The 23,134-nt window shown below is 41.0% G+C and overlaps 1 protein-coding gene across 2 annotated transcripts in view; it reads right to left on the minus strand.

The window, feature by feature from the left end:
* Positions 1 to 23,134, minus strand: part of ttc27 (tetratricopeptide repeat domain 27) — a 172,286-nt gene that overhangs the window by 63,759 nt on the left and 85,393 nt on the right. For both annotated transcript variants that reach the window (XM_080448617.1, XM_080448616.1), the window contains one exon: positions 10,778 to 10,891. In XM_080448617.1, coding sequence (XP_080304743.1) covers positions 10,778 to 10,891 — 114 coding nt within the window. The remainder of the gene's footprint in view (positions 1 to 10,777; positions 10,892 to 23,134) is intronic.

The following is a 23,134-nucleotide window of genomic DNA, read 5'->3' on the forward strand; positions in this document are numbered from 1 at the left end:
TTCTGCCTCTAAGGGACAGATCGAGGGGCTGAGAGTCATAAAGTCATTTAGTCATAAAAAGTAGGCCAGTTTGAACGCACAGCATCTACTAATCATCTGTGACTTACAACAGCCGTTCCACACGCTCATCACAATAGACACTTGTCAACTCTCAATAAGCTCAGTGTTAATTTAACTCTGAAGTGCCCTTCTCTACATGCCTCTCTAAGACAAGTCCCTTATTAGAGCAGGGGTCTTCAACAGGGGGTCCGGGACCCCTAGGGGGTCCTCAGAGTACAGAGTTTTACAATAACCACTAGCATCCTATTTCTGTGGAGAACTATAGCCAAAAATAGCAGATCCACAAACACAACTGAGCTTGTAGATCGGCTATTTTTGCCAGAGCAGACCAAGTTGGAACAAAAAAAGTTTAATCTGCAAGCACAATTTCATACAATATAGAGGGGGTCCCTGCTTCATCTCTCTCTCAGCTAGGGGGTCCTTGGCCTGAACACGTTGCAGACCCCTGTATTAGAGTATTCCTAAAACTGTACATCTGTAGGCTAATTTTATTTATTTATTATTGTCCATTTCATTTTCTTGCTTAATATTTTATTTTCTCCATTAGATCATTTACTGTGTATGTACAACAATCTGTGGTACAAGTTCCAACAACATTTTGCTGCTTGGATCTTTATACGTCAGTAACAAAAAAAACTTCTTCAATCTTGCATTCAGCACAATTCTAATATTTTAATTCACTGCAGAAGGATTTATGTTTTGTACCACAATAGGTAGGCTATAGTCCTATACATTTTTGCTTGCATGACAGTGATTAGGCTAGCACTTTATTAATAAAATAAATTGTCTCATTGAGGTCTGCCATTTTTCTTCGTACAGCCCCAGAATTCGCAAGTAGAAAGTAAAAAATACACGTTAAATTGAACGGTTAACAAAATGTTGCTTATCCTTTCATAATGGATGATTTACTCTTCGGGCAAGTGGGCAAGCCCTGTGGGCAAGTACAACATGACCTGTACTTGTGCCTCAGAGACACACACACACACACACACTGTCACACACAGCACCTGGTAGAATATGACTTCAAGTCATTTCTTTCTTGTTTACAGTTTGAATGGAGTGTCTAAGTGAAAGTATGTACGAGTAGTTAGGTGCCATACTTTTGGGAGAGAAAGAAATAATGTGGAACATCAATAGTATGTATATTAGTATTTTATTAGCATAGCAGCAGTGTGCAACACCGTTGTACGACAAATTATAAAATAGGGCTTAATTGGTCAATTAGACTAATCAATTTAGTCAATCAATTGATATATTAAAACGTATATATAACACATGCTTTGGGGCACCGAAAGCCAAGTGGTTAAAGCCATTTGATTTGATTCCCAGGCCGGGCGGAACGTTTGTTGTATGACCCCTATCTCTCTCACCGTGTTTTCTGATTAATCTCCACTGTACTATCAATAAAGGCAATAAAAGGGTGGAAAAAAATGACAAGAAATGAAAAGAAAAACCAGCTTTAAGACTATTCAAAACAGTAATCGATAGAATAAACGCTAAGAAAACAATCGACGGTTGCAGCCCTGCATACAAGTTGACACACACACACACACACACACAAAAGAGTCAAATAAATTATAAACACAGACATAAAACACAGTGATAAGGGAACCAACTACCAACATCAAGGCAGACCATTCGAGATAGGATCAATAAGTAATTTCTTTTTAGCCCTGCGAGATCTAGTTTGGAATCCCAACAGACGCGTCTACTGGCTCCAGTGCCTGTATAATAACATGGCCTGTGATGAACACTGACCTGAAACAGTGCTCTGGTGACTACTTGTATGCCGCAAATACGACTCAAACTAATTCCTTTTGGTCCTGGACGGTAAAGTGGATAGTTGGCAAATTCCAGGTCAAAGTCGAGGGTTGAGAAGGAAAAAGAAAGAAAGAAGACAATCTAGAACCTTGACTACCATGAGCTAAACATTACTCTGAAACACACGTTGTCCATCAGTGGAAGCACCCGGGTCAACTGTTGAGAGTTAATACTTCCATTTAACCCATTAAAACCGGCCCTAAGTTCTCCCGGTGGGGGCTCCTCACTGGCAGGTGAGTCAGTAGGATACAACAGCAGTGACAACACAGAAATGTGTGTGGGGAGGAATTCATTGACAAAATTGGGGAGAAAAAGGGGGAAAAACGAATTGGCTACTAAATTTAGAAATAACAAGAAATGACAAAGTCATAATATACCCGCTTGCGGCAGGCTATTTTTGCCCCAATCTGCAGCACAAAATGTAAAAGTTGTCATTAAAATAAAATCTCAGCCATTCGAATGCAACAAAAATATACTACCAATATGGCTACCAATATAAAGTGTGTGTGTGTGTGTGTGTGTGTGTGTGTGTGTGTGTGTGTGTGTGTGTGTGTGTGTGTACAATATCAATGATAGTGAAAATAATTGATCTACAATCTCACAGATCTGCTATTTTCACCAACTGATATAGTTACTTCATAATGTAGCCTACCCTTACCCAAGTCAAAACTACAGTGTTTCACTTAGAAATGTATGAACAAAAAAAATGACAAAAAAAAGACACACACACACACCCAGGAGGACTGGTTGATAGTGTTGTATGCATTGTTCCTGGACAAAAGACCGGTGGTGACCAGTTAGTATTCATTTATGTATGAAAGAAAGAAACTATTTTCACAATAAACGAAGTGAGTCCATAGAATACAGGTAGCGTAAGGGCAGTCATGTTAAAAACATCAACAGTGGTGGAAAAAGTACTGTAATGTTTTATTTAAGTAAAAGTATCAATACTGCAATGTAACCCTAACCCTTTATAAAAGTGAAGCTTTTTTTTTTTCTGATAAAATGCAGCTGATTTTAGCGTCATTCCTTACATGAAAAATGTTGCTACAGTAACCTTGGTTGTAGTGTGTATTCATTCATTTGTAAACAGGGCAGTCATGTTAAAAACAGCAACAGTGGTGGGGAAAGTACTCGTACTAGTGTTGCCATGTATACTAATTACAAGCGACCTTGTTTTCTGCGAAGTTGCTTGTAAATGTAGGTAGTTGCTTGTTATTTGTTATTATTTTGTTGTGAGCTTGTAGATCGGCTATTGCCAAGTCGTCTATTATCAAATAGCCGATGCATATAGGTTTAAAGTGCTCATGTAGCCTAATAGTCACTTAAAGGGATACTTCACTTTCGGGCCGGGGAAACATTTAAAAAATATATTAAAAATAAATGAAAAAAGTAATGGAAAATTCATGGCCCCCTCACGCATTAGAGTGTCCTACTAATGTGTGAGGGGGCCTTTATTTTGCCATAACTTCTTTCATTTTTTTTTAATATATATTTTTAATGTTTATTTTATGTGAAAGTGAAGTATCCCTTTAAGTCTTTGGGCTTGTTTTCATTGACCTGGTTGCTTATTTTTCTCTTAAAATCTAGCAACCGTGTCATTGTTTAGACCAACGAAGAAGAAAATGGCGGAAGTGATCCTCTTTTCCAAGGCCCGTGTGAAAGACAGTATTATGTTGAGAAAATATAAAGTCATTACAGCACCATAACATGGTTAATACATTTTATTTTGGGATGTACAATACATGAAAATTACGAGAGTAATAACGCGAATTGCGTCGATAACTAATGGGGAGCGGACATTAGCGCGCTTGGCTAAAAACAGTTAGTTAGTAACATCATACAAGCTAACTATTAGCCAAATTCGGCTAGCGCTCGGAGGACTGCATAGTCCCATAGCTTGGGAGGACGAGGCCGCCCGTTCAGAGTATGGGAAAGTATCCCATTGGCTTAAACGACAGCCAATGACGCAAATCTGTCGAACAAATCTGTCGAATGCAAATGAATCTGTCGAATGCAAATTTGTCGAATGATGAGTCGTAGGTCTGCCTCTTCATAGACCCGCAGCTTTCGCTAAGCGGGTAAAAATAAATAAATAAAGGAATACGTTTTATGTGGGATATAGGAGGTTTCCCTCCGTTTTAATTAATTATGTTATGCACAGGATGGGGGTGCAGTTGAAATTTGTGTTTAACGGTTTTGATATAATTTTTGTCTGAGACGAGGGACGGCCGACTGTACAGAAATTGGAGTTGTGAATAATTGGATGTACGACTGTGGCAATTACTTTTTCAAATAAATCAAATCAGGTACAAATTATGGCCTGAAACGTTGGTGGCAGTGTTCCACCAACAGAGTTGTTAAAAAGTACCTAATCAAGGAGGAGTGGAGTGGCATGATATATCTCTATGTTTTTAATTTATTACAAAGTTAACTATGTAGTTGGCATCTATGACTTAAGTCCTCTGAAGAGATGAAGGCGTTCTTAACATTTCCTCGCGTCAGTCAGTTGACATCCTCAGCACGGTGCTCAAACTGAAGGCCTCCACTGAAGTAAAGCTGATTAGCTGTCATGACTGAAGGAATGAGCTCTCGGCAACAGAGCCTATTGATGCTCCAGTATAAAATATTCTATCTGTGTTCCTGCCCCCCCACCGGCCCACCCCCTTAACCCATCTAGACCGGGAACGCATCTGTGTCATTTTAGATTTCTTTGGCTATTCAAAAATAGCAGATATACAAGCTCATAGCGCGGCAGCTTGTAGATCTGCTATTTATTTATTTTTAAATCGTGAAAATGTGTGCAAATCTTTGAATAGTTTTAACTCAAATCTTTGCTACTGGGGGTCCCTGGAACCAAATATTTTGAGTTGGGGGGTCCGCAGACAAATACATATCATTTTGGGGGTTCTTGACATGGAAAAAGTTTGAGAACCACTGATATATAACATAAGTTAAAAAAAAAAAAAAATGTTCGAATTTAGAAGACATTTGTAGAATCCCAGAAGCAAAGATTTGAATTAAAAATGTTTATATATTCATAGATTTCACAAATTGTTCTACTATAGCAGATCTTCAAGCTCGTAGCTCAGCACTCGTGCCACGCAATGAGGCTGTAGATCTGCTATTTTTGAATAGCCCAAAGCATAAAATAATGGTTACGGCTAAAAATCTAAAATGACACAGTATCCGTTCCCGGATTGACTGGGTTAAAATGGGATATGTCAATCACCCCATTGATATCTGGCAGTATTGTATTCCACAGTCAGGGACGACTGTACAGAGCACATCTCAAAGTTTAAGGGATAATACCGCCTGCTTGCCGAGAAATCACGTTTTGGCATGCCATGCATTGTTTTGACTGGCATGTGGGCTTCCAGATTAAACTAGCTAGTTGTAGGGTGGTTGTAGGGTCATCCCAAGTCGTAGGAAGAGGGGGGCTGAGTATTATTCATTGGGATGAACTGCCACCTCGTGAGGAAATGGAATTTCCAGTTGACTTGTTGCAAATGGTAAAAGCCAGTTTGCTTGAGAGCACACTAGAGAAGACTAATTACTAGGGCTGAGCCAAATGCTATTTGTTTACACTTTGATGCGTCATTGGAAATCTTCTATGAATCAAAATAATATAAAAACATTCTTTTCAGGGTCCTTCCAAACAATGTGAAGAAGATAATGTGCTGTTGGGGGCGCGCCCACATCTATTTTACTAATGTGTTAACGAGGCATGAAACAACATGAGCTGACTTTTGTATAAAAAAAAGGAATTTCACTGATGTAAAGTATTAATCTGAATTGGATCGGAAGCACAATTGCATAAACTCTCAGGACATGAAACATTTGCCTGGGTTTTTGAACTAGTAGAGGATTCATAACAGTGCTCTCCACTCAAAACTTCCAAAGATACTCATGGAATCATGGACTTTTCCTCAAACTTGCAACATAATTTATTAAAGCATGTCGATAATAAGAAAAACTTTTAAAAGCCACACAAGCATGGAAAGCTTTCATGTTTACTCCCTGACACACAAATCTTCTCTCTCTTAGCCATGATGCAGAATGTATTTTTTATTGAGCGCAAACCAACATTTTGACTAAGTTCTTCTTTGGGGGTTACTCCCAGAGACAAGCTCAAATGGTGACATGCCTACACTCGTCTACTTGGTTTATACAGCATTGTCTTGTGACATTTCTTGCCACGGCCACGGGACGGAAGAGCAGATACAGTATGATCGCTTGGAATAACCTGAACTAGGAAACAAAAAAAGACACTCAGTTTTTAATGAAATAGACGAATGTCTGCAGTGCACAGATCCTGAAAATTAATAGGTTCTTAGTTTCGTACTGTATGTGAGACTACGGTAGATCAGTCTTCAGCACTTTAAACGGCAATAATATGGATGAGGAGAAGGACGTACCCTGTTACAAGTTCAAATGCACTTTACCAGTGGTCGGGGTTGCAGGTGGAATGGAGATAGAGAGAAAGAGGAGAGAGTGAATTAGGGTGAAATGAACGGTGTGTTCTTTCTTGATGCGAGCCCAAAAACCAATGTTTTGAACGTCTTCTTTAGGGTTACAAGCAATTGAACAGAATTCTCTTTTAGTATGCTACAGGAGTAAAACTCCTGGCATGTGCAGCTGCAGTTCTCCTTCACTTGTATTTCACTTTATCAACGCTGCAATATAGTGGGTTCATTTCTAGAAAGGCAATCAAGGCCACTGTACATACAACTACAAATGTTGCCGGTGTGGGAAACTCAATAAATTCCCACTGGCAGCTCGGTTTTCATTCCTCATATCGACTGCTCAGAAAAATAAATAGGTATACTGCATCTTTCTAAGAACATTATATTTAGTGGTTACTATCTATTATACACCCATGTATCAAGCCTACAACCTGAAGAGAAAAAGTTGTATGTGCAAAAGCGCCTGATGCGTTGCCAGTCAGGTATGTAACTTGCCTCATAACTTGGTTTCTAAAGTAAAACCTGTATTTCTGAATGTGTCTGTCCCTCTGGGTGTGCAGGGCTATTATTGATCAACATCAGAAACAGCATTTGGAGCTATTGTGAATTATGCTTCGGTTTGTGCTGCTCTGCGTTGCTTTTAATGGGAAAACAAGGTTGCTCAATAACTCAGGGCCAATGGCACCGTCGGCTGAGTCAGATACTGGGGGACTGTAAACATAAGAGAATGGACTTCAGTAATCTCGCCGTGTGAAATAATAGCTTGAACATCCAGTCAAGGACAGTTCAGAGTGTGATTATGCATAATATGTGAACTAGGCTACATCTTGCAGCACAACCTACAATAACACAAGTCTAAATATTTAATTTGTGAAGTTGTGGACTTGCTTCCTTCAAAAGCAAGCTCAGAAATTATTATTACTAGTCCATTCCCGGTGAAGTGCGCAGGCGAAAGTAGTTGCAAACGTGGGGTTATTGCACGTACTGTCGCGAACACACACACACACACTCTGTGTGTGCTTGTGGCAGACAGTGGGTCTATGGATTCGACGCATGCGCAGTTTGATCATTCATCCCATTGCTCTCGGGGCCATCCCACAGCTGGGCAGCCGTAACCATGGCGACAGTCTTTTACATAAAAATGCTAATAAACAGCTGACGTTAGGTGAAATCGAAAAACGGGCTTCGCAGTTCCGTGGGCTTGGTAATGGTCAATGGCTGTGTGCAAATTCAGATCAATTGCTCCAGCCACTGAGAAGAACCAGGCAGACATTTGTTCATGTCCTCTTGCAAAGGGAGGCTACATTACTGAACTTGTGCAATCCATTTTGAAAACGTAAACAGGAAAGGAGATGAGTGTGTACTGTATCAACATCTCTCTGGCAACAAGGAACCACAAGGGGTTAGTGATAGGCATCTCCTCCAATTTGGGGGTTTTGAGGGGTGACGGGGTGGAGTCGGGATGCCGGTGACATCACACAGGGCTCAGGAGCATGGTGGCAGGGTATGTTGGCCAGGTGTTAGCGATGGGATTTGGGGAAGCGCTTGATGTCTTCCTCTGGCGGTGATGGACGGGTGGCTTCGGTGACAAAGCCTCTTTGAACATCAGGTTTGACTCAATTGTTGTGAATTTAATTCCCCGCTGAGGCATCCATCAACTGTAGATTCCCACTACCCCACACTCCCTGTATAGTACACATGCACGCACACACACACATTATGTCAACAGGAGATTTTGCAGCAGGACTGCAGGGTTGTTCATCACTAGCGGTTGTTGTTGGTCAGGTGGTGGTGGTATGGGGTGCTACGAGTGAATGGAACCAGACCGTCTTTTCCTTCAAGTAGAGAAGGATAAGTTGAACAGTGTCTGTACTCTGTATGCTTTAAGAGACGCCTTTTCTAAATTGCTGAGTTGTTATTCACGTCTTCACTGTTTTGCTTGATTCACTGCCTTTTTGTTTTGGCCATTATTTTAATGGCATTATTTTAAATTGTTATAATGTTGTTTTTTGCTTTTGCTCTTCTTTCAGCTTTATTGTTTAATTATTGTTGCTTTTTCTGTAAAGCACTTCTGCTTTATTTTATTTTGTATTTTTTTGTTTGCTCTGTAAAGCACTTTGAGCTGCATTCAGGTCATGAAAGGTGCTATATAAATAACGATTATTATTATTAAGTTGCACACAAATCCTACTTTTGTGCATGTGGTGTTAATGTGACTGAGCGACAGAGAGAGAAACAGGTGGTGTGTAAAATGCAACCACTGTATACAGTGCTGAGTGATCAGAGATTGCAGCCTTTCATTTGTTTTCAATTGGATTTTCTTTCTTTCGTTGTGGGTGGAAAGTTCCCTGATTCACTGCCGTGTCTGCTGTTGTAATTTGCAGGTAAACCCAGAACATTTTCATGTTCTTGTGAAATGATTTACGGCTCAAGATGCATACTTGGACTCATAACAACAAAACACCATGATATCATCTGCATAACAGCAGTGCAGCAACTGTTACTGGCGAGAACAGACACAAAATGGCCACCAATGGGAGTGGGAACATCAAGTGAAAAGTAATGAGCAGCTCCGTCCCTATGAGGAAACCCCCTCTCTGGCATCCTGTGTTATCACAGGGACCAGAGGGGGCCGTTCATCTGGAAGTTGCCAGTCCCACGCTAAATCACTCCCCCCATGTCTACAAGGAGCCTTCAACCCCTGTCCCTTCTCACTGGGTGAGGTTACAGGTTGCCAGACAGACACTTACATACATACACAGTCCCAGGGCAAGAGAAAGTTCTATTTTCCCATTTGGAAAGTCAAAACTACGTAATTATGTATGGAACTCTCGTCCTGAAACGAGCCAAGCACTCCTTTGAGTTCTCCAAAATAAATTTGTACTTTGAAGAAGAACTCATTGATCACAGAATAGGACAGCTGGGCATTGGAGGGCGATGTGTCTTCATCAAAGATTCAGCAGTAGAATTGAACCTGAATAAGCATACCGTCCTCCTTTAAAAACAAAAAATAAACGTAGTGCATTCTTCTGAGCTATTATAGCGGCACCATGAGGCGGAAATGGGCGGGGCCTATATGGGGACTTGCACTATGATCCAAGGAAAAGTTGAAGAATAGTTACTTTTTGAGAAACGTGCATATGACTCCCAAAACAGTTCAACAGATCACGCCTGGAATTACAGCTGAGTCTGACTTTGAAAAACATTGGGCTTTGCCAATGAGGTTGGCCAGATTTCTGACTGCATTGCATCCACAAACGAGGGGGCTGTTCAAAGAGATTGAGATGTTTGTTCAATGCTGTTTTGTGCCTCCCTGAGCTGCCATGTCAGAAAATCCATTCTCCAGTTATAGTCATAAAACACATCTAGCTGTAATGCATGAGTAAAGTAACAGAACCATGTGCGATGTTTCATTAGCAACACACTGGATACGTTAGGTAAATTCATTCCAGGTAAGACATGGCTTTATTTAACGGACCCATTAAGACCTGAGGCCAAGGACCCCCAAAAATGATTATGTATTTGGCCGCGGACACCCCCCATCTGAAACTGTTTTGTGCCAGGGGCCCACAGAAGAGAAGACTTGTGTTAAAAAAATCAAAATGATTCAACATTTTTCAGACACATTTTCAAAAATGTTCAAAAATAGCAGATGTGCAAGCTCGCAGCGCGGTACGAAGTGACACTCTGTGAGCTTGTATATACTGTATATGCTATTTTTGAATAGCCAACGTATAAAATATGGATAAAGGGGTTAAAATGATTTGTTGCTACAGTATAGCCAAAATCTACAATGACACAGATGCTTTCCCAGTTTTAATGGGTTAATACTGCCGCTGTGCAGTTATTGTTTGTTCAGGCTAACGTGGGCTTGTTGTCGTTGCAAAGTGCCACTGTGCAACTAGTGTTTTGGTTGTTAGTGTATTAGTTTATTGTGCATCTGGCTTTGTTGTGAACAATGCACCTAATGGAGGTATAAGGTGCACCTATTGTATGACGTGTGCGCGCAAAACAAAAAAAGATGTCATACATTAGTACATTTTGTTGACAGCCCCCAGCACCCCTACCTAAAACGTCTTCCAGCAAGCTTGGAGATAGAGAATTTATTTTTGAGGATTCAAGATGGCCACGGCGATATATGCAAAAGTATTAGGCAAAATACTAGACTAAAATACAGACAAATACAGAACTGCTAGTCCAAGGTGATGGGTCTCTGTGTGAGCAATGTTATGGAAACAAAATGTACATTACGCTCCCCCTTCTTATCAGCATCACCTTGTTCAGCATTGCAAATATGAAATATATTGCCTCTATGTGAGCTTCAAATCAATGCTCTACATGGAATAGAGCATTACATGGAATAATGGCATAATAAGAAAAGAATGCGACGTGACAGGATACAAAAATGCAAGCCACCCACAGCTTCTTACCTGGGTTTGCATCATGGCTCTCTCTACCCGTCGGGAGCTGCCTTTCTCCAGCTTGGTCCTGAGGCAAAGCGCTGTTACCTCTACCGCCCAAAACTTTGGCTGAGACAGCATACACTGCAAAAATAAAAAACACAGGAGAAGGATGAATAAGGTTTTAAAGATGAAATCAGCTTATCAAATGCACAGCTGATAATTCAAAGTAATTGATATTCATTGCCCCAACAAACCAACTAGTTGAGAAGTCAGAAGGTTCACTATGACATAAACCTGACCTTCACTGGTTCAAGAAGCAGGATATTTGGGTTTGATTAGACTTAAGTCCCAAACATGACTATGTAAGGACAGATAACTCTTGGTTCCCATGCAAAAGTGTGTGTGTGTGTGGGTGTGGGTGTGGGTGTGTGTGTGTGTGTGTGTGTGTGTGTGTGTGTGTGTGTGTGTGTGTGTGTGAATATCTTGTGTGTGTGAAAGGATGAAGGAGGCGGGACTCACTTCCTGTCCATTGCAGGAAGCTTATTACTCACTGTGTACCAACTACAGTACAGTATATATCTCCCCTCCCAGTACTTAAGGCATGTCTGCTGGAGGACTGGCCAGAGACAGGGTCAGGGATAGGCGTGCTTTTCACATTAAACACCTATGAGAGATGACCAAAAGGCGGACACCTTTACAAGGCGCTGGTCAGTCACTTTACCCGTCTCTAAACATTATCATTACATAGACAATCTCGGAACCCATCGTCTAATCAGATCTGATCTTTTTTTTTTATTATGTAGAGATGATTATCCTCTGGGAGCAATGGGTGATTTTCATGGGCTAAAACAAGTGGTTCTGGTTGTGCTGCAATCACTTTCTCTTCCTCACATAATAATCTTTTGTAAAATAACTCTCCTGTCATCTCCCTTCTCGTGTCTCATGTTATAAACAATGATAGATGCTGGTAAATGGAAATGACCATAGCACTAAACCACAGCCTTCACTTGTAGGCCACAAAACTCCCATTGCCTCTCTGATTAATCGACTGTAAAATACAAAAACAAATGCATTAATTAATGATTTGCCGATGGGTTCAGAGATTGTTATGCAGCAAACAGAAACAAATTAAATCGAGGTGGTATTGTGCTCATTTGGGGACAAGCCAGCATACATCCCAGGGCATAATGAGTCATCAATGGTCAGTGGCTTTGTTGGCTGGTTTAGCATGAAAGTCAGTGTAAAAAATCCAGAAAGAATGTTTGTTGCCAATGCCAATGGCCTCAAAGTAAACAAGGAGCAAGCAGAGGATGTTGGACAAGCTTATGCAGGCAAATATGGCATGTATATGTGCGATGAGGTCCAAATGGGAACATCTAAAATAAATAGACTTGGGTACAGCACATAATAACAAGGCAAAGTACTGCAGGATAATCCATAACCCACCAACGGAAGAAGCGGTGAATAGATAAATAAACCTTGTGATTAGGTTTTTACGGTCAAGGGTGACCTACGTTTGGTATGCGACACACCTCCTTTCTTAGCCAACGTTTGGTCATCCTAGGCCAGTGATTCTCAACCCTTTTAAATTCAAGGACCCCCTGTTTGCACTATCCCACATTTGATATGATTTTTCTGACTGGGAGCCAGATAAACACTCAGTGTTAAAGACAAATCTGAGAGTGGAACCAATTTTGTACACTCTTTGAGCTGTAAGGGTCCACTTGTATCCTAGTCTCGCGAGCTATACTGTTGCCTCCCACAATTTTCAAATGCTTCCGTCATACAGTCTGGACTGGAGAACGGAAGCTCTGAAAATGATCAAGCGATAAAGCGGATGTGACGCCTCCTTCCCACTTCCGTTTCGTCTTTACAGTCGCGCACATTTATCCGAATATAAATAAAAAATCATCTAAGCATATATAGCTTGCTGCTTAGCAGAAATGGAAATGGAAAAATGTACTGTAAAGATATTTTAAGATATATTTTCATGAACAGATGACAGCTTCCTTGGATTTCGGGAGGTGTAGTTCCAGACTATATAGCATTCGGAGTTTGTGGAATAGTTGTCTACTTGTATCCTAACCATCAATCATTTAGAGTGGTGAAACCCGCAAAACCTCAAGGACCCCCGTGGCAGTGGTGTAAAGTATCTATATTTACTCAAATACTGTACTTAAGTACAATTTTGAGGTATTTTTACTTTACTGGAGTATTTCCAATGTTTCAATACTTTTAATTCTACTCCACTACATCTCAGAGACAAATATTGTACTTTTACTCCACTACAATTATTTGGGACTTTAGTTACTTTGTAGATTTTGATTATTATTACAAAACATGCAAAAACGTTTGAGGGACATAAACAATATATTAAATATTCTTTTTTAATATATTTTTTTCTTCTTTTTTTCTTTTTTACTTTTTCCACACACAACCAGGAGATAACATGCATACAAACTGGCTCAATAGCGCCACGTGCCAAACAGGACAATGTGGTATTGCAGGTGAAAGTGCTTTATAAGCCACAGTTAGTTAGTTAGTTAGTTGGAATGTTAGTTGGAAAGTTAGTTGGAATGAGTATATCTGAGGCTTGATTTAGGCTCAAACCTTTTGAAAAACGTTTGAGGGACATAAACAATACATATATATATATATATATATTTTTTTTAATTCATGGTGTAGATCCTTTAAAGAAACTTTAGGAAAGCAATGGTCATCTTTTATTGTAATTCAATTGTTCACTTTGAAGAGTGTTGGAAGTATGTGGAAAGGCAAATGAAGTACATATCTAATATTTCACATACATTTTACCCAGGTCAGGGAAAGTGAGGTTCATATTCATCTTTATAGATCTCCCCATAATTATATGACTTACTGATCCCATTGCATTTATTGATAAAGATGAAAACAAATCACTAGGGACGTGAAACCAAGGAGCAGCAATCATAAAGAAAATGCAAAGGAGAAAAGCATAGAGCAGTACAATTGTAAAACATGGATCAATGTAAATATGCACAGAATCAATAAATTCCTATGCCATGCGGTTTCCCCCTCCATAAAAAATTTACCAATTCATCCTTTTGCCCTATTCATGAACTCATTGATGACTCAATAAGACGATGGTCTACGTGCTAAACCGGGAAGCAGAGTAATCAATTCCCGGCACAAAGTGGGACTGAAAGCATCAATGAGTCCCACCGTCATCGACTGTTTCTGAGAAGTACTATGAAGTTCATAATCTGCAATATCTCCTGCTTGCCTCAGTACTGACCTTTGAGTGTGAAAAAAAGGGATAAGAAAGAAAGAAAGAAAGAAAGAAAGAAATTAGAAAAGATTAGGTTTGCCCGGTTGACTCCCACATGCGTTCAATTACATATACAGTAAGAGCACGAGCTTGGCAATAAAACAGTCGGCTCGGTAAACATCCAAGCAAATACCAGGAGAAACGAGACTCTGTGAAGATGGAAAGTTTCCTGTTTCTAACGTTACATCACATCCCCAGAAGTCCGATTATTCCAGCTGAATTTCAAACAGAGGCTTACGTATCTGACTGCAAAAGTAACAGGATATTTAGTCTCCATTGCAAGTCGACTTCCTCTACGTCTGCATCAACACGTGTTTTCCCTCGGTCCTTCCTCCTCCGGTCGATCAAGCGGCTTGTCTGTCCTGTTAATCTAGCCTCGCCTGAACGCCAGAGCTGTCCCCAATCAGACACATTACTGGTAGTTGAGGCTAGCACCTGTGCCTAAGTCGGCTGTAGCCGAGTGGGAATGGGAAGGTAGCCAGTTTGACCCCCAGCTTGCCCAGTGTACATGTCCAAGTGTCCCAGAGCAAGACGCTTAACCCCGAACAGCCCCCCACCCCCCCACCCTCCGTGTGCTCATCCACGCCATCTGAGCAGCCGTATGCTGAGTGTAGCTGTAAAAGCCATTTGCCTCCCCAGGGACCAGACAATACTCCTTGAAGGAACCGTACCACAGTGAGATGTCTCACCTTCTTATTTTCAGGGGGTCAAGTACAGAATGTGGAGGGGGGGGTGCAGTGGTGGTGGTATGAATAAAAGTTGGAAGGAGAGAGCTATGATATATGATAATGGCAGCAGAATGGGGGGATGACGTGGTGCAAATGGGGGGGGGGCTGCATGCCTGAAGGAGAGCTGAGGAAAAAAATAACCCTCACTAGACTTGCTTAGCTCTTTCATTTCTTTTTCCCCAACTCGGGTGCGAGATGATTATCATGAGCAACATCCTCCCAAAGGGCCCTCCTTGTGGACAAATTACAATTTTAAGATTGGAGTCCCCCCACGAACACTAAACTCCCCCCCCGCAAACTCTTCCTTATGCTCGCGTTGCCTGGCAACACTCTGCACCCATAGAGTCAGTCGATGGAGAGCAGAGGATGAAGAGGAGGAGGAGGAGGAGGAGATGGTGTAGACAGAGTGGAGTAGCGTTTAACAGGACAGACAGAGACGGCAGATCCTATCCTCCAACCAGAGCCCACAGCTGTCTTTGCTGAGCTAGGTGATGTAATACTGTAATGCTGCCACATCTGTGAAGAAATATAGAGCTGGATGGGAGGGGAGGGATGGGGGCCTGTCTGGACTCTATGTGACGGACTCTTATCAACGGCCTGGAGAAAATCTTATTTCCAGCCCAGTATGATACTCCCACCAAGTTGCTGACAATAGTTAAACACACTTCTCATGCTTGCTCAAGGAGAGAGAGGGGAGAGAGACTGTGCGTCTTCACAGAATGTGGTGGCCCACAACAAGGCCATAGAAAATAGTACATAACACCACGGTAAACATGCATCATCATCACGCAAAATCCATGACACAATGAGGGGCTGTGTGCACAGAAAGCGTTTTTTGAGCAAAGGAGTGTGTTGGACATCATGTCCAGGGCGCTCGCACAAAGCATTTATTGATGCCGCCAATGTTCGAACCTGTCAAACGTTGCTGCGCTCGAATGTCCTGTCATCTGCATTTTTTGCACATGAAACAGCAAAAAGCTGAAACAACGTAAACATGGACTTCTCACGGTTGTGGTTACGATTCAACGTGTCAGACACAATCAGGGGTTCCTCTCCAAAAGTACAACTATAGTCCATGTCCACCAAAAACAAGGGAACCAGGGGACCTGGTACTGCCAGACCCCTAGTGGTTGAAATCTGAATGGCCGGAAATCTGAATGGTTTCACGCTAAGCTTGGCCAATCAAAAAGAGGGACATGTAAGAAAACGTTTTCGTCCATATATGGATGAAAACGATAGCAAAAGGGGACCGACAAAGCCTCATGTAGGCCTGACCCCCTGGGTCTGGCAAACACTGGGAGCTGAGAGCGCGATGCTCGGACACAGGGAAGAGGAATGCACCAGCGCATCTTTACCAAAGAAATACAGGGTAGAAAGGAGCTGGCAGCTTACTGGGTAAGTAGAACTGTTTGATTTATTTTAGCAGGGAAATATCTGTGAACTGTGAACAGAATTATAAAGTAGGAATGAATGAAACGGTTGAAAACATATAAAAGTCAATTATGAACATTATTCAGTACACTCCTCTGTGGTTTGGTCGTTGATAGCCATAACCACATAAAACAACATTTGTGGTAATGCAGATTATAATGCATAAGTATGTTTATAATGCATTATAGACATGGCAAGCAAGTGCTACCACATTTTTTCAAATGTTTCAAAGTGAAAGTAACCGATCCACAAGGTCGCGATGCAACACGTTGTGAGCTTGTAGATCATGGCCATTATCTACAGTACAGTATGTACTAGACATACTGTATCTTGACAGTGTTCATCTTACACTATGACAATCCAATTGAGGTTAACTGTTACTGAATATTTTTCGCAGGTGGATTAGCCTATTTTCTAACAGCACTGTGCATTTTTCCCTGTCGTCTGTTGCAACCCGGATAAAACAAACAAGAGGATCGTTGTCTCCCAATATAGTCAGATATCGTATCATTACAGAAAAGCCTTTAATACTAATATCAAGGATTGCAATCTCCACGTTCTGCTCTTTGGGTCCAGGGAGATGAAGAGAGACCTGCATGCATTGACATGATTCTGAGATAAAGATCTCGATGCAACTCGGTGGAATGCGGCGGTCATTGAAAACACCCCTCGTTCACTTTCCACCATTCTCTCGTCTCAAGCTCTCTCTGATCATTATCTCAGCCATCTCACAGCCTCTCAGCTCATCAGTCAGCAGTGGAGTAATACAGCAATAAGGGTTGTAACAAGGTCAGCCAGAGAGACAGTGTCACTGCCTCACTAGGGTTATTAAAGCCGCCGGTCCTTATCTTTGTAGTTTTGTTGGAAAGCCTGAACAGCTTCGTGCAAAGGCATTAGGCCAGTGGACTAAATGGAGAGGTTGGCTGGTACAGTGCTGTTTGTCAGAAGGTAGAAATGTCTTACGTGGATCTGACGTTTAAATTTGCATCGCATGCTCGTCTCCTCAGTCAGAATCTCTAACAAGATGTCACATAGCAATGATTATTATCTACATAATATTGATGACTGGAAATAGTAATGAATGAATGGTTGGTTGTAGGTGAGGTGAACAAACACTAATCACATGCTTGTGGACACTTAGCAAGTCACGATGGGGAATTTAAATGGGCCATTAGTGCAAGGGAAAATTGTCCTCATTATGCACTTGTCAAAATCGCAACATTAGTCATAGAGCAATTAAAAGCAAATGATAACTATGCTGAGCATTTGTCATACAACTAATCACACAAACAAGCAATAAGCGCTCGTTCAAGAACATGGCATTCAATCACACAGCGTTCTCAGATTCTCTGTACATGAAGTCATGTGACCTTATTATGTTGTGCATCGGTGTCATGCACATCCTTTATCTCCTTTATCTCCATCCTTTAAGTCCTTTATCTGCAGATAATCCACCTTGGTCATGCACAGTAAATAGTGTTTCGCTTTTCCCACATTAGCTGCAACTCCCTTTTTGAGAAAGGCTAATTGTCGTATTGATTAAAACGGTTAAAGTTGATGGGATTGACACAAATCGAGTGTCGCTGGGCTTTTGTTCATTACCTTCAAGCATTTTTTTCTTCCTTTTTCAGGAGGCTCATACATTGCACCTAGCTGCATGGCACAGCTGTAGAGAGATTTCAAGGGAGTACGGAGTGGCCTGTTCAGAGATTTTTGACAGTGCCAGGATGTATTAGTCAAACTGAACTCAACTTAATTTTGTATTGCTCATCTTATTTGGCACAGGCCAAATTTCACTCGTCACTACTAGCGACTAAGAGCCAAAACCTATGCTACAGAAAAGTACATAATGTAAAGGGGAGACACAGTTAAGTAATGAAAGCAAGATGAAGCAAGTCAGATAATTAGACAAATCAATAATTTCAGACCAAAAGCCAAACAGAACATTCTATTATTTGCTCTTGAGCCATATATTTCATTTGGGCTGAATCTGATCCCAGTGTGCATATTGCAGATCAAACACTATGTTAAGTCCTTGGCTAATGACCATAACGTTGAAATATTTTCCCGTAAATATCCAGTCTACTTTTGTTGGCTGGAGATACACATATGAAATAATGGCCATGGGTTTTGTTGCCAAGTCTTCTGACACTCAGAAGGTCTACAGACACATGAGCTTGGGAAAATCTCAAGTCCTATCCTTGACACAAGTTTACACAAGCTGGCTCATACATACTGCACCCAATACATTGAAAACTGAGGCAATGTTAAGTGAATTTTTGCAAACTCACTTGTGGAGTGGATCTGCAAAGAGGACTACACACACAAAACACTATGGATCCTGACTAAAATAACAGAAAAGGTATCCTGAATTGATCAACATTATACATTCAATCAATTAGCCATTACCCTATGAATCATAACCACAACAACTGTATCAACATCATTTTAATGACAACACAGCCAGGTGTGACCCTATTGTGAAAAGTGCAGCCTGTGGATTCTCTGCTCTGTCATCTACAGTACATGATTACAACTACGACAAATAGAATAAAAAGCCTATACTGTACATTTATACGACTCTACGATGCAGTATGTTTAAATGTGTTAAAATCAAGGAGAGGTCATTGGACATAAACACAACAAATGGGAATTTTCGGATGCAACTTGGTATTATTCTAGAAATTCTAGAAAACCCTGGTGAAATTGTTTTTTTTTTGTAAGGGAAGAGGGGTTCCATTTACAAAGGTATTTGAACCAGTTAAGGTTAAAGTCAGACTTGTGTACTTTTATTATTTACAAACTGTAGCTACACAAGGTAGAAACTCACGCAAAAAAAAGTACATTCATTTTATAATAGCCTTTTGCTAGACCTTTTGTCTTACAATCTTGGAATGAATGAACAAACAAAAATAATATAAGCTGTAATGTTCACACTATAGTTATGTTTCATATGTTATCCATGTTCATTTCAAAGCTAGACAAAGCAAAGAAAATGTTGCCATACTATGAGAAGCAAACATATTACAGGCCTAAAGGGTGTTGGATCCCAGTGACAATGTTTTTTCCTTTCTCTTGGAGAGTCTAGGGGTATATTGGCAGCGGTCCACCACCACATTAACAGTGTGTCTAATTTAGAGAGACAAGTCTGCCTCTAAAACCCCAAGCACTTCTTTCGACCAAGTTCTGACTCAGTTTAGGGGAAGGGACTTTTTTATTTTATTTTTTAACTTCAATTGTGAGGAGGTAAAACATAACCTTGCAGGATGGGGAGCACAGTGTGCACTGAGCCGTATAAACATTCAGATGTGCCAGAAGTGACAAGGAAAACTGTGTCAAAAGGAAGCAACGTACAATGCTGTGACTTAGCTGTGTGATGCCACAGACTAATAATATGACATGGAATCTTCTGACATCTGCAGAAACATGGACAACTTTATAAAGTCTTGACAAATTTCCTGAGACTAAAATGTGCAAATACACTTTCCTTGAAGACAGATAAGATCATCCATTAATACATTTTGAAAACCATTTAAAACTAATATTTTGATGAATATCAAAATATAAATGAAAAACTGAGCTCTGGTTAAGACATCAGACTGTAGCTGACTTGGAAGATTTATGGCAGGACAGTCACATAAACTCCAGGGCAATAAATTAACCTCCGTGGCTACTTACGCTTTCTCCCTCTGACCGCTCCAACTAGATTTCTCCCTTGCTGACTGTAGTTTGAGTCGCCCCTTCAAATCGAAGATGCTACTTTGACTCATTCCTGGATAATCGTCCGGCTGCGATACAAGTTAGGACTGAAATACAGAACTAAACCTCGAGTATGATTATGGAAATATTGGAGCAATATAAACTACAGGGCCTTTGCATCATCAGTTCAACAGTTGCAACTGTAAACATTTCATCTACAGCTTGGCTGTGCCAGACAATAATGTGCTCTATTACAGTAAAAGCCTTGAAAACATCCCTTGTTCCCATTCCAAAGAACATCAAAACATTACAGGGAGATATCTGTCTTATTTATCGGCACCAATAAAGAAGGTCAATACATCTGAGTTCTGGGCTTAAGTACACATTTTATGATGTAAGATGGCATCTCCGTGCTCTTAATTTCCCTTGCTGTTTGATATGTTTAAAGAGTTGAAGGGGAAACAAGGCAGGGCGGATGACTCATGGACCTGAGTTCAGGGTCGGAAACAGGACACAAGTGTTTTCCCAAAACGCCTCTCTGTTTAGCTTGCACCACCTGCATGCAGATGGTCGGACAGGCTGTGTTGACCAACGGAATTGCCCAGTGAATATCCCACTGCCAACATCGCTTGACTGCTTTTAAAATGACATACGGATGTAAATGGAACCACGTTGACTTTTGGCAAATAACTCCCTCCTACTCATTTAAATAATTCTCTGTGGAAGTGCCAGTGTTTTAGCATAAACCTGCCAAAGCTAGTCACGATATGACACAGAACTCATTCCTTTTTTGTGGATATCATTAAGCTCTATAAATATAGAGTGCCATTTCAAACTAAGAACTGCTGGTACATATGGGTGAAAAGTTTTCAAGGAAAGTTAAGACAATAATTGGCACTTCGGAGGTGCTTCCAGACGGTCGTCAGGGGAAGACGACAGAGGTTGGGTGTCGATGAAGAAGGCCAGACATGTGACAACCATCTAACCAGCCTGCAGATTCCTGGATCCACATGTAGGCTGGGAAGATGCCTGCTCACAGAGCCAGCAGCTGCCTGGAACGCTCCCATCCCCACTCAGCAACAATGAGACACGCTGAGCCAACCCGTTGTTCTAACCCAGCTCATGGATGGAATGGTGGACAAAAGAGCAGAGAAAATAGATTGATTACCATACTTCTGATAGTGCCCAGTCAAACATGTGTAGCCTTTTTTTTTCTTCATTATGTTAGACCAATGTAGTACGGTTACCCAAAATAGATGATTGGAAGTATGTGGCCTGTTTCTCCAAACATAACTTCATGAAAGGCCTATGTTCTAATATGACTATAACTACTAAGCTGAATGATCACCAGCAGACCTACAAATTATTACTATATGATCCAAAGGTTACAATAAACAAAGCTATAAGCTTTGCCAAATGTATAGCTTGATTTATACTCAACAGTGTGTCACAAATCTGACAGGTTGTTAAATTGAAACCCATTTTTTTTTCAATGACAGCGTCATGCTATGTTGTATAAAATAGGCTATGTTACCGCTTAACAATCGGTATCTAAATGGATGAGCTCTGCTAAGCAGTTTCACACAGGTCACAATGTATTGAACCCTTTTGGGAAGCAGCACCAACGTGCAAGCCGCAGTACACAAAGTCCGTTGCGCTATTCATCAGCATTGTAGCTTCTTGTCCGCAATCTCTTCTAGCCCCAAATGACAAGAGTTACAAGAGAGAGGATTAATTGTATTCAGGTACCGTTTCTTGTCTCCGCGTTTCGCTGTGGCTCTCGATCGATGCTGGTCCATGCCCTCCCCTTTCCACAAATGGACAACAGGAGGGCAATCAATCACTCTTACTGCCAGGGAGTGGCTGTCCAAGGGGAGGAAAGAGACTCATCCAGGTGTGTCTCTCTAAAAAGAAACTCATCTCCCCCTCCAGCAATCCCAATTCCAGTAAGTCTAACATGTACGCGCGCGCGCACACACACACACACACACACACACACACACACACACACAAACACACACTCATATACACAGGCACAAGGATGTATGACGCACACACACGCACAGCTACTCAAACACACAAAGGCATGTGTGATATTATCGCTACAGATCCACAAGTCACTCGTACAGCCAAACTGTACTCCAACGTATCGCTGGCCATATTTGCAGGTCATGTAACGGCTATTGAAGACTGCTTACCCTTCTATCCCCACAGGCATTGGGGTACAACTCTAAAAGGCCTGAAACTGCAGCACTGATTCATGAACTAATTATCCATTATGGTCTGAAGATGCACATGTTTAGCAGCGTTCAGATGGCTTCCTGAACATAACATTCTGGTGCTTTGCAGAATCTCACATTTTCTGTTCTGAACATCAAGCACCACACACCCCGCCCCCAGCACAGCTGTTTTCACATGCATCACCAGGCATATTGTAAATCGTTGCCGCCGGGCAGAAACCCCGTACTGTAATGTCCAAAAAACGTTACTTTTCAGGAAATGAGGAAAAAAATTACTTATGTTCCAATAGATCCAATGTACTTATTAGTCGCAAACTTAACCCTACTTTTCATTGGTTAAACATTCATAAAACTCACAGACAGCCTTTAAACACTTTCAAACTATTTTGGGCATGTCATTAAAGGCAAACATTAAAAAAAAACTCCCGCTCCCGGCGACCTTTGCTGTGTGTCACCCCGCCATCTCTCTCCCCATTTCCTGTCAGCCTACTTTCACTATCCCTCTCTAAAATAAAGGCATAAAAAGCCCCAACATAAAAAAAAGATAAAAAAGAAGAAAAAAAGATGATGTCACAGATCTCTACAAGCTCAAAACGTTGTGAGCTTATAGATTGCCTATTTTATGTACTTTTGTGCAGCACTGTCAAACGACAAATTATGGAATAGGCCAATAGGGTGTTAATCTATGAATTTAAAAAAAACATAAAATGATAGATACACAAGGTTTCTGCGACGAAATGCAGTATCTTGCAAATAATCTGGTAATATGACTTGTTTGGCACTATCTTGCAGCCCCAGTGGGCATTATGTGACACACAGTTGAGATGAATGAGCTTTCACTTTACAGTAACACATCGCTTTGAATGGCAGATCCATTTAAAGCCAAACTTCCCCACAACCAACTGTACTAATAGAAATGTTGGGGGCTTCTTGAAAGGCTGTCATTAAACTTTCTCCACAAATGCCACAAAAAAAAAAT

The sequence above is a fragment of the Gymnoscopelus braueri genome (genome assembly GCF_963280865.1).
Source record: "Gymnoscopelus braueri genome assembly, chromosome: 14".
NCBI classification, from domain to species: Eukaryota; Metazoa; Chordata; class Actinopteri; order Myctophiformes; family Myctophidae; genus Gymnoscopelus; species Gymnoscopelus braueri.